The sequence below is a fragment of the Diabrotica virgifera genome, chromosome 5 (genome assembly GCF_917563875.1).
Source record: "Diabrotica virgifera virgifera chromosome 5, PGI_DIABVI_V3a".
Lineage (NCBI taxonomy): Eukaryota > Metazoa > Arthropoda > Insecta > Coleoptera > Chrysomelidae > Diabrotica > Diabrotica virgifera.
The window spans coordinates 89113131-89126539 of NC_065447.1; the positions used below are offsets into that span (position 1 = coordinate 89113131).

Below are 13409 nucleotides of genomic sequence, written 5' to 3' on the forward strand. Positions count from 1 at the left end.
ATTGAATTTAACTAATGGTACCACAATAATAATTTAATTGAGACATACACAAAAGTTTGGGGGGGTTTAAGGGAACAAAATCCCCATAAAATTTTTATGGGGTGCACAAATTTCACTATAATTTTTCTTTAAGATGTTCCTACCATAAGAATGCCACATGTCCATTTTCAATAAAAAATCTCTAATAGTTTTCGATATATTCGAAAAAATCGATTTTCATTTTGTAACTTCCTAGGGCTGTAACTTTTTTTATGTGCATATTTGTACTAAGGTAAGTCAGGTTCATTCAAACTATTTTTGGTCCCAGAATATGCGATTTCATTTATGACCTGTATTTTTGTTACACCCTGTATAAGGCAAGTTTAATCCGTTCACTACCAAGGGGTATTTAAGTTTCGTCCTCACAGACCACAGCTATTTCAGTTGCCATTAGGTGCAATACGGTCCCCAGCTCACGGGTGAGATGCTGGTATATGGGAAAAATTAATGTGTCTCATATATGAGTCCCTTGGTAGTGAACTCACAACATGACGAACTTTGGTTAAGAGCCCTAATGAATGCAAAGTAGTTTCTAGACAAGGCAAACTCCCAATATATAAAACAGTAATTAGATCCACAGTAACATATACCTGTGAGGCATCGACATTAAATAAGAAGAAAGATGTTACTCTTGAAAGATGGGAAAGGAAAATATTGAGACAAATATTTGAAGAAAGGAAGACAGCAGAGTGGTGAAAGAGAAGGACCAACAATGAATTAATGGCTTTGGACAAAGAACCTACCATCACCAGGTTTGTCAAGTCACAAAGAATCAGATGGTTGGGACATGTAGAAAGAATGGCAGTGAACAGAATGACTAAACTAGTTATGACCCAAGGGCGGATCCATGACCGATTTTCGGGAGGGGCCATGAACTTTTTTTGGGGAGAGGTACGGGGGGTAATTTTTAAAAATTAGGGTTACAATGGTGAATTTTAAGGCACTTTTCACACACTTTTACCGTGTATGAGAAGTGCCTTAAAATTCACCATTTTTGCCATAGTACCAATTCCTACACATTCCTTCGGATCCAAGTGCAGTTTTTTCAACAAGTTTAATACTATTTTTTCAATGCTTCTCCTGTCAGGCATTGTTCTTTCCCTCTTTCTTGATTTTCACTAATTATTTTTAGGTTCTCATAAGCGTCAATGAACTTGACAAAGTCTTCACGAATGTTGTTATTGTGTATATACATATCTCAAATTTAGAGAAAGCTGTTGCACGTGGAATATGTCAGTCGTTTCGTCAAATATGACAGGCAGTACTTTAATATAATAATTTGCACTTTGAACCTGATCCATTATTTGTTTAATTATTTCTTCACCACAACATGTCTTACTAATTGCTTTTGACTGGCGCTACTAATGTATGTATGTAAGGAAGGTGCTGTGGATAGGTGTTATTTAAGAGTCTTATCTCCTAATGCGATTTTAAACCTTAACAATAATTCACCTCATTGCTAGGTCCAGCATCTTCGTCCAGAAGCAGAAGGCCATCATTACGATGGTCTCTTAGAGGAATATTTAGGACCCTACTATAGGTCATAGTCTTTCTTTATTTTTTTTTATCTGTTTAGACCTCTGAGAGTCTATCTAGTTAATGACTGACTTTTGAGGATTGCGATAACTTTGTAGAAAATCCAGCTCAACCCGAACGCACTCCTTGTGATATGTTTTTTCATGGGTTTGTATGGCTCCCTCCGTCTTTGCTCATGAGTATGGTGAAAGATGTTAAAGGTTTCGTGACAAGGCTTTGGGCTGTCATTCCTTTATTGTGACCATACTTTTCATTAGAAAAATAATACACAATACTTGTAAAACAATTCCTTTTGGCTGTGCGAAAATACTAACCAACTCCTTTGTTCTAAGTGCTAGTGACTTTTTTTATTCTTTGCCTGTATAGAATATGGAAATTGATACGATTTTGATGGCTGTCAAGGTCGTTCTAACAATTGGTACTTTGTAAAATTATCAACATTTTGATTTAAAAAAAAACATCTTATGTCATTCTGGAAGCTTCTGTTACCTACTATCTTTGTTCAAATCTAGTCCAGAAAAAATATTTATCCCCTGTTTTGTACATACCGTAATTTCGGGTGACTTTGGCCCGCCAGGGTGACTTTGGCTCATTTTGGGAAAAATATATTTTAGCAACTAGGGCAATTGTACAATAAATTATCAAGTAAATTTCATTATACCGCACCATCAGTACCATATGAACTGTTTGAAAATTTTAATAAATTATGCTAATACTTGTTATGTTACGAAAAAAACGAATTTCTAAAATTTGGTCATTCCACATAAGATTTTTTGACTGCAAAAATTGGTTGGCAACCAATAATACTTCCAAGAGTAAGATTAATTGCATAGTGGCATATTGAAAATCTGTGAATTCTTAACCTCCGTGCATCGTTATTTCAGTCTAAACATAGACAGTAAGACGGTCGGATATTATTTTGCAAGGTGCTACAAAATTTAACGGTTTTCGGGTGACTTTGTCCCAGTTTGTTGATTGTTGGATTTTGGTCATTGGTTGCTTCTATATTAAATTAAAGTAAGTAAATGCTGATTTTAAATTTGCTTTTAGCCTTGTAACAACTGCAGGGTTTATTAACTTGCAGATACTTCGTCTAATTCTTCATTTAGTGAGAGCTATAGGGATAATGAAGATCTACATAAGCTTTCCATTGGAGTTGGAGACTTCGTAATTGTATCTGACTACTTTGACAGCTTTCCAGGAAAATTCGATGGATTTGTAAGAGGTAGTAATAACTGTTACGGTTGGGTGCAAGTAATGGTACTGGGTGAAAGAAGTTTATGGCAATGGCCCGAAGTCTCCGTAAGAAAATCCTACCACTTGGCTAATGTTGATTTCACTGAGCCATTGGAACTTGTAGATAACCGATATTTCTTTCCAGATTTAAAAAAAAGCTTGTAAATCGTTTTATTGTTCATTTTTTGTTAAGAAATGATGTTTTTTGTTAACCTAGGGTCCTATGTAAAGTTTCATGTTAGTTTTAGTTTTTCTTTGTTTGAAATTTAAATAAATTTTTTTCACCTAACAAAATGTTTGTTTCTGATTCATCTGGTAGGGTCACTTTAGCCCGAACAATAATAATCACAGAGAATAAATATAAAATGTAGCTTGAGACAAAGTCACCCGACACTAGCGGGTGACTTTGCACACCATATTTTTATTTTTTTTATAATACAGGAAGCGCTTTTTTGTGTTTTCGTGTAATTTTTCCAAAAGAGTAGTTATAGACTCAAATACACATAAATAAAGAAACATACTTTTATGTATTCAAAAAACTGAAATCTACATTTAAACTTCGAAAGTGAGTCAAAGTCACCCGAAATTACGGTATATATGTGTTTGAAATTAAAAACATTTGAACTGCAAATATTTAAATTTATATTTTTTAAATTCTCGGAGGGGCCATGGCACCCTCCCTGGATCCGCCCTTGTTATGACCTAAAAACTAATTGGTCCTAAAAGAAGACGTAGACCGTGAACGAGGTAGATTAATAAAGTGGAGGAAGACCTTAAACATGAAGGTGAAGGTGAAAGACTGGAAAAGAAAATAACAAAATAGAAGTTAATGGAGAAATATTGTTCATCAGGTCCTTCAGAGTAGTTAAGAATTTTGTATAAACTTAAGTTTGAGTTCTGTTCAAAATAATTGTAGGTAGGCACCTATTTACTTAGTTAATCTTATGATTATGTATTATAAAATGCCCTAGGTCTTAAGGGTCTGTTGTACCAATAAACAAATAAATAACAAATACCGAACAACCTTGTTGTTTAAAGAAAACCATAAAATATGATTACCTACTAAACTTTATTTGAAATTATTAAGAGTTAAAAACCCCATGTTACAGCTGTATAATGATCTTATAACAAGAAAGTTAAGGTATAAAAATGGAAAAACAACCCTCTTTTAATTGTGCACATTATTGGTGTAAATCAGTACAGCATAATTATTAAAATACTTTTTAAAATTATCAATATGATTCAAACTTACCATCTTCAAAGGACATTCTAGTTTCAATGTTAGATTTGTTTATATGGAAGCACGTGTAAGTTTTTTTAGGTTATAAAAACTAAAAACAAAATACGTTAATAGAAATTTTGAAGAAATGTAAATTTGGTAGCAATAAAACAAAGAAGAACAAGATTAATAAAATGTAAATTAACTGGAGTTAGATTATTGATTTAAATGTTATCCCGGTCCTGTATAAAGTCAAATTTAGAATGATGGGTTGGGAGTGTATATTTTTCCATTGGTCGTGTACATTCGCAGAACAAAAGAAAAGGACAATAGGCAAATGAAAAACTTAACGCTGTAAATTTTAAAGAACAGTTTGGATTGACATAAAATTTGGCATATACATAGCCAACATCTCAAAGAAAAAAGTGATATTGTGCCTATGTGTGCTTTTGCCCTGGGGGTGAGTTTCACCCCTTCTCGGGGTAAAAAACATACGTTTAAAATAAGTCCGAAATTAGATAAATTGACTAATTCTAATCAACTTTTATTATATACAGTTTTTCACTAAGTCAATACTTTTCGAGTTATTTGCGAGTGAATGTGATAATGTTTCAATAAAACAAACACGTTTTTAGACAATTTTTCGCAAATAAATTAAAAAGTAAGTATTTTATCGAAAAAAAAACAATCTTGACAAAAGTATAGCTTGCAAAAAAGTGAAAAAAAACGGTGTATACATGAAGTCTCTAGACCTAGTAGAAGCAAAGTTATAGCTAAAAAAAAATAGGTTCATATTGGCCAAACTTCAAATAAATATATTTCAACGTGAAATATTCAAAAAATTAAGTACTTTTTGGAAAAAACTCATTACAACTTTTTTTTTTAAATTTCATTACCATTTTTATAAAAAAATATTCTAGCATCAAATGTAAGCAAGTTACGCTCAAAATACAGTTGGTCCCTTTTAATTTGGCTTAAAAAAATCGGGAAAATCACCCCCTAATAGGGAACTTGCATAAATTTTTAAATTCGAAAAAATGTTATAAATCACAACAGAACATAATTTAAAACATGTATCAAAGATAAAAAAGTTGTGTTTGTCTTTCGTTTGGCCCCTAAAGACGATTAAAAATTCAAATTAAAACAGGTGGTCCAAAACGCATCGTGACGTCACTTGGTTTTACATTTACATTTTTCCAATAAAGTAAACAGAATTTTAAATTAGACGTTATAAACGTCAGTAGAAAATACATTTATGTGACGTTACAAGTGTTTTTGATCGTTAGACCTATTCATAGAAAATTTGTACTTTTACAAAATGGTTTTATTTTCAATAGTAAACCTTCGTTCCTTTCCTTCAAAAACAGTATAAAACTACAATTTTAACAAACTGGTATATACAAGGGCGCCCATATAAAAATCTTTAGGGGGGGGCCAAACGTGAAGATGTTGCACATTACATTTTGTATATTTCGGATGACAATATATACAGTAGACGCTCTCGATAACGAACACGGATATAACGAGGTTTCGCTTATAACGAGGTACATTAGGTGTCCCATGAAATTCCTATTGAACTATAACGCTCTATAACGAGGCATATTTGGTTATAACGAGGAAAATTTAAATCGAAGAATACTTGTTTTTACCTTTTTTAGCGTTGTATTGGTCATAAATAATAAATGCCCCAACTACCTGTACATAGAAATGCCCAACATCTGTCTTATTATCGAGGCCAATGCCGTAATAAACTCGGCCACCTGTAATAAACATCTGCCTGTTTATCGACCGATATTGAATACTACAGGAAATTTACAATTTATGGCGGCGAAGTCTCATATTTTTCACTGTTCAGGTTGACCATCGACATCTAATAAACTACGTAAGAGGCATCAAAACATTTCAATATTATTATTGTTTGATATAACGAGATCCGCTTATAACGAGGTAATTAATCCACCATTTCAGTTCTCGTTATAGAGGGAGTCTACTGTAGTTTAAACCACCTAAAAAAACATAGTTTGAACCCTGTTGTGAGAAATTATTCATACATTTAAACACTAGACCAAGTTTTTAAATGGAAATGTCATGGGTACCTCAAAAGTTGCACCTCTCTTTAAAACCCGTTTGAAAAGAATACAATGCTTGCAAAGCCTTCCCTTCAACTTTGGCGAGCAGACTAACCATGAGTATGTGTCGAACCAAGTTTTTACTTTAAAATCTTAAAAAGGAGCCCCCTTTATTTTTACAGATTTAGAATCCTTATGAAAAATAAGGCCCACATATTCCAAACATTTTTAGAATCGTTGATAGATGGCGCAAATAAATCGCATTTTCCGAATATAGCGCCATCCGTCAACAATTCTAAAAAAGTTCGAATAAATGTTACTTATTTTTTGAGGAGAAAACTCAATCTGCAAGAAAAAACGAGGGTTCCTATTTAAGATTTTAAAGTTAACTCTCACCCCACCTCCAGAGTGTGGAATGAAAAATCCTGTTTGGTGTCATTCTATAGATTTTTGAAAAATATTAAACACGTGTTTTTTAGTTTTTATTTGGAAGTATATTTCTCGAGATATTAGACCGTTTTTATAATTTTGCTATGGTATCACGATATACCGTTTTTTCCGATTATAGCGCTATGTATCCACAATTCGCAAAATGGCTCGAATAAAATTTGCTTATTTTTACAAGGAAAATCCAAATCTGCAACAAAAATTAGGGGTTCCATTTAAGATTTTAAAGTTACCCCCGCTCCACACCCAGGGGTTGAAGTGGTGGACTTGTTTAGTGTCATCGCATAGATTTTTGAAAATTATTGAACACGTATTTTTCAGTTTTTCGATCCGATGTTCATTTCGCGAATTATTCGACCTTTCCGCTACTTTTGGGACACCCTGTATATAACACTCATTCATCATGAAATATCACCTGTTTTTCATTTAAATAAAATTGTTCTGTTCATCATAATGCACACTTTAAAAATAATCTACTTACTAAAAAAATACTTATGAAAACTAAAATTTGACTATGTTCAATAAATTAAAAAAATTATTTTTCAGTATGAATTTATTTCGAAATATAAAATATAATTACTTTATACCAGTTCTCAAAGATTATCGGTCAGAGATCGGATTTCTTGCTGATATGGTTTTTTTGCAGTATTATAAATGATTCGTTTAATTGATAATTTTGGGTGTCGATTACAGTGTATATATGTTTCCCACGCCTCTAATCTCTTTCAATGTTTTCGTTAATAGCATACCGTGATTGTAAGGAATGTGTATTATGCACATTCTATATAGACCACTGTCGCAGACACAAAGATTTTCTTAAACTATTAATAACTACCCAATATGTGAATTTTTTTTATTAATAAATATGTTGTTTCCAATTTATCTCTCAAAATTATCCAATAATTTTTTGACAAAAATACGTTTATGTAATATAAATTTAATTTTTGTTCTTTCCCGAAAAGCTAGGGGGGGGCCACGCCCCCCCCCCTGCCCGTGTGTATGGGCGCCTATGGGTATATATTATTACAATGATATACGATAAATGTCATTAGAATATAAATATTTTTGACTTATTCCACGACGATGAGCTTGCCAAATACTCAAGTAGGTGGAGGCCAATAAACTAAAGAAGGAGAAGAAGAATATACCTAAATATAAGGTTGTGTCTAGGTATACGCTAACGTGTACGCAAATAAAAAAGTTAGAGTGTCAGTGATTTCTTATTTTTTATTTGTTTAGTGTTTGTTTTTAAATTAACTACGGAGTGTGGACAATTATTTAGTTCTTTTAATGAGTTTAAGAACATTTTAAAACAGTACGAAAAAGATAAGAGACTATAAATTAATATATATTTTTGTTAGTTATAAATGAAATAGTATTACCGTAAAAGATTAAAATAAAAGGAAGACCTAAAGCTTTCACAATAATAATTAACTTGTTCTGAAGCTATTATCCTTGTGGCATTTTTGTAATCAACTATTCTAAATGAGAACTAAGCCACAATTTATTTAAAAAATTGATTTTATTAACGTTTCGACTTCTAAACCGGATGTCGTTGTCAAAATACAAAATATTATTAAATTAGACAAAAATGTTGTTGCTTAGTAAAAAATTTTTTCTAATAATTTATTTAATCTGACTAATTTTTGTATTTTGACAATGACTGTGATAAATTGTGGCTTATTTTGCATTTAGAATAGTTGATTATAATAATTCACTTACGTATAAAAATTATTTTAACAATATTTTGTACCTACATGTCATGTAAACTAAATACATATAATTATTTTGCTAACCTAAATATATACTTTTATATATAGGTACATTTATTATTGTTAATTAAGTTTGAAACATCTGAATAGTTCTGCTTCCCTTCCCTTAACAAATATGTTTCTATCAAACAAACACTAAACATATCAAAATAGCATGTACCAAAATATATAGTCACTGCGCAAGCTAAATAATGACGTCACTGGCTTGATGAAGTTTAATTCGCGTCTACCTAACTTTTTTATTTGCGTACACGTTATCGTGTCCCTAGACACAGCGAAATATAACCATAATAAAAACTAATGCAAAACTATGTGACGTCACGGGCCGTTTGAACTACTTTATACCGCAGAAGACTTTAAATATGTATTTCTAAGTTATTACGAGTTTTTGAAGCGTGAAATTTTGGAAATCTCATTTTTAAACAAAACTGAACATTATTATCTAATAAAAAAAATGTGCAAGTTCCCTATTAACAACTTAAATAGAATTAATCATTACCGCTGCACAATTTGCTTTATTTATGATGTCTTTATAAATGGTCTGTAAGTTTCATCGATTCAACGTGCTTATTTTTGAAAAAAATAATGGTTTTAAAATAAAATTTTCAAAAATTTTAATTTTGAATAAAGCTTTTTTTCAAAATAACTTAAAAATTATTAGTAATAACAAAAATCTCAAAGAGTAATAGAATGCACGTTTTGCTTTTCTGAATATTTTGGATTTTTTGTTTTCCTGTTAGATAAAAATTGGTTATGCCATGGCTGTTCAAAGTTTGCATACACTCGGCATTAGTGACTCTTTCAAGCCATTTTAACTACAGCATTTTCAAAAATGAGCACTTTGAACCGCTGAGACTTACATATCGTATAAAGAATAAATAAACAAAGTAACTTGTGAAGCGGCAACGATTAATTTTATTTGATATGCTAATTAGGGGGAGCTTTTCGCGATTTTTTTACCAAAAAATACCAACAAACTTTTGAGCATAACTCACTTACTTTTAATGTTAGAAGTTATTTTAGAAAACAAAAATAAACCTTTTTTTAAAATCTTTAAAAAAGTTGAAAAGAGTGTTCCCCGAAAAGTATTCCATTTTTTGGTTATCTCTCGATGAAATATTTGATTTGGAATTTAACGAACAAGAGCCTACTTTTCATTAGCTACAACTTTGCTTCTACTGGGTCTATGGACTTAATATATGCACCATTTTTTTTCACTTTTTTATAAACTATATTTTTATTAAAAATAGTTCTTTCGACAAAAGACTTACTTTTTGAGTTATTTGCGAAAAACCGTCTAAAAACGTGGTTATTTTGTTTAAAAATGGACATATATTTTTCCACCCACGAGAAGGGGTGAAACTCACCTCCAGAGCAAAAGTACACATCGGCACAATATCACTTTTTTTCTTTGACTTATTAAGTTCACTTTACATCAACAATAAATTGAACAAGAAATTGACAAAGTTATTCAAGGTCAAATTTGACTTATACAAAACACCCAATTTTGCCGTGAATAAAAAGAAAATAAAGAAATTTGACAAAATAAAACATATCCAATTGTTCTATTTCATCAAATTCCTTCATTTTCTTTACAAACCATACATTTTGTACACGTTAAATTTGGCCTTGAATAACTTTGTCAATTTCTTGTTCAATTTATTGTTGATATAAAGTGGACATTAGCTATGTGTATACCAAATTTCATGTCAATCTAAGCGGTTCTTTAAAATTTAGAGGTTTTGCAATATTTTACCATTAAAGAACGTACTATTAGTACAGTGGATAGTATTTTTTAAATCTCGAGTTGATTTAGCATGGAAACGTTTGTCCTATGAGCTGTCCAATTGTCTATTGTTTATTTCTAGTGCATCTATGTGGTTGGTTCTAAAAACTCTTTAATTAAACTTAAAATAAAATTAATAAAAGATTATTAAAACTTTATCGAAGTAAAGTGGAATTCGGTGTTGAAATAAGTAGTAGTAGATAGTGAGCAGACTAAATAATTTTATTTTATCTTGAAGCACAAACACGTTTACTGTACAAATACAAAACAAATTACGGTAAACTCCCTCTATAACAAGAACTGAAATGGGGGACTAATTATGTACCTCTTTATAAGCGGATCTCATTATATCAGACAACAATAATATCGAAATGCTTTGATATCTCTTACGTAGTTTATTAGGTGTGGATAGTCGACCTGAACAATGACACTTCGCCATCGTAAATTGTAAATTTCCTACAATATTCAATATGGGTCGATAAACAGGAAGAAGTTTATTACAGGCCGCGGTGTTTATTACAGCACTGGCCTCGATAATAACACAGATGTTGGGCATTTCTATATACAGGCAGTTGGGGTATTTATTTATACCCATTACTGCGCAAAAACAAGTAAAGAAACATATTCTTCGATTTCATTTTTCCTCGTTATAACCAAATATGAATCGTTATAGAGGGTTATAGTTCAATAGAAATTTCATGGGACACCTAATGTACCTCGTTATAAGCGAAACCTCGTAATAAGCGTGTTAGTTATAGAGAGAGTCCACTGTACTAACTTTAACTTAGACCACTTTGCTATGTCTTGTGCGAATTGATTTTGCGTAGATGCCCGTGATTAGGTACTTAGTAAATTTATATATCCACTTGGGACGGTATAATCATTACCGTACCGGGAAAGAAAACATCCTTTTATCTTACAAAAAGCAAAAAGGGGAAAATATCTTTTCATCCGTTTTAAGGTAGTCGTTTACCTATATTTTTAACGAAGTTTTTAATGGGTTTTTAATTTGGAAGCTTGAAGTAAATAAAGTGTTTTTGAAGTCGAATATGAAAACCTTTTAATAGAATTATATAAACAAAAAATACATAGGTACTGTTCGAATGACCGAATGACCATAAATATAATATTACCGTACACATAAATTAGCACCTTGGTCTAATTTTTATGTACTGGTATCCACAATGACATATCCGCTTCAATTGTTTGTTTTTAGACTGCGTGGCAATAGATGCCAAATTGATATGAAAGGGTCTACTCTACCTACATGTTACTTTTTATAAAGTTTGAATAGATTAACTGATGACTCGAATTTTACACTTTGTATCTTAAATAGAAAATATAAAAGATTTATGTGCATGTACTGGGGGATAACGTACAGTGTACAGTTAACGAAAAATTTTCGTTATTTCGTATATTCCATATTTAATTTCGACCCTCTTTGCGGTAAAGATACATTTATAATCGAAGAACTAGTGATACAAAGGTGTACTCTGCATTATTAACAGAGAGATATATTAGGGCGGTATTAGGAAAGACATGTGTTTTTGGCGAGACAAAGTTTTATGTTACAAGGTTGTAACAGTTATAATAACATTATTCTCCCGTTTAAAGAATTCTAATCAAGAATCAAGTCCGTCCTTCACTTACGTGTCAGAAACGTGGACGATGACAAAAAGTGATGAAGAATGTTTAAGCTTCCTTAGACATATTTATAAAGACGTGCAGGAAAACAGATTATGGTGTAGATGCTATAATTTTGAGCTTTACCGCCTTTATAGCGAGCCTACTATTGGTAGGTCTATGGATTAGAGAGAATGAATGAAATGGAGCTTTCGAAACATATTTATAAATAAAGACCGGATGGAGTGAGACGAGGCAGGTTGTAGAGCCAATGATGATGATGATAATGATGATGATTCTCCCAATTAAAACGTGGCGTCAGATCCACAATAAGGGAGGGAGATGGACTGCGTGGATTGCAGAGTGTTTAAGAAATTAAACAAGAAAACACACTTATGCAAAACGTAAAAGATATAAATTGGTCATAAACAGCTTAAACTGCAGTGATATCAAGTTAATAATAATGGCAGGGGAGCAAAGTATGCTAAATGTGCAGTCACTCGAGCGTTATGGGGACCTATTGGGTTGTGAAGAGTAGGTCCTAAAACCAAAAAAAGTTAAGTAAAGTTTTCCATTTTAGTGGGCGCTTGCCATTTTTTAATTTAATTTTCCATTTCCAACAATCGTTTTTTCCGATTATAGCGCCATCTATGCATAATTCGAAAACATGTTTCGAATAAAAGTTACTTATTTTTTCATAAGGAATCCAAATCTGCAATAAAAAATTTGGGCTCCTATTTAAGATTTTAAAGTAACCCCTCACCCAACCCCCGTGGGGGTCGTGTTTGGTGCCATTCGATAGATTTTTCAAAAATATTAAATAAGTGTATTTGACAGTTTTTCGATCTGATGTTCATTTCGCGAAATATCGCGAGATTCGTATTTAAAATATTAAATTTACCCCCCCCCCTCAACCCTCTCTGTGGGAAGTCGTGTTTGGTATCATTCGATAGATTTTTAATAAATTTTGAGCACATATTTTTTAGTTTTTTGATCTGTCATTCTTTTCCCGAAATATTCACTTATTTCTTGTGAAACTTTGGGACTCACCCATTTCCTTACGCCCGGCTCAAATCGTCAGATTTTTGAAATATACACTCTTTTGCAAGTACTTAACTTACCTTATCTTAATCTGACAATTTCGAGTTTTTTTAAGGATAGATTTTTTTTTCGGGCCCCCCTTAACGAACTCCCCTGCATTAAGAGCCAATATATGGTAGAGGTACATCTGCAGGGCACCAGGTTTCTCCCCATATGATAATATGACGCGCTCGAGTAACTGCAAAAATCCCCGCTTGGGCTCCCCTACCATAAGCTAAACAATCGAATCTTAAGTAAAAAGCTCAATATATTCTATTAGAGATAAAGTACGAAATAAAAGAATTTCTGAGCAAGTAACCAATAAAAATTTGGTTGTAATTATGCTGTTTTTAAACCAGGAGGAGTAATTAAAATTTACCGCGGCGTAGTGCTTGTTTGTAATTGGTCCAACCTCAGGCAAATTTACTTTACTGTTATGAAATTTTGACATTTTGGCATTTCATAGGTTAATTAAGTTATATCGGTGATTTTTTATCGGTGTGTTTTCAGCGTTATTCCTTTAATTTTTAGATGTTTAGTCCGCTTTTATATAAACAGCAGTTGTTTTTAGAACTCTTTATTTAGCGACTTATTAGTACCTA

At 32.0% G+C, this 13409-nt stretch overlaps 1 protein-coding gene and 1 long non-coding RNA gene across 2 annotated transcripts in view; one reads left to right on the forward strand and one right to left on the reverse strand.

Moving 5' to 3' along the window:
* LOC114326856 (uncharacterized) overlaps positions 1-4311 on the reverse strand; it is a 63894-nt gene extending 59583 nt beyond the window's left edge. Inside the window, exon 1 of the mRNA XM_050651484.1 lies at positions 4064-4311. Within this exon, the coding sequence (XP_050507441.1) occupies positions 4064-4079 (16 nt within the window). The 5' untranslated portion in view covers positions 4080-4311. The remainder of the gene's footprint in view (positions 1-4063) is intronic.
* LOC114326857 (uncharacterized) lies at positions 2129-3105 on the forward strand. Its single transcript, XR_003651909.2, has 2 exons — positions 2129-2592; positions 2660-3105. It is a non-coding gene; the product is annotated as an uncharacterized LOC114326857 (long non-coding RNA).
* Positions 4312-13409: the final 9098 nt, after the last annotated feature.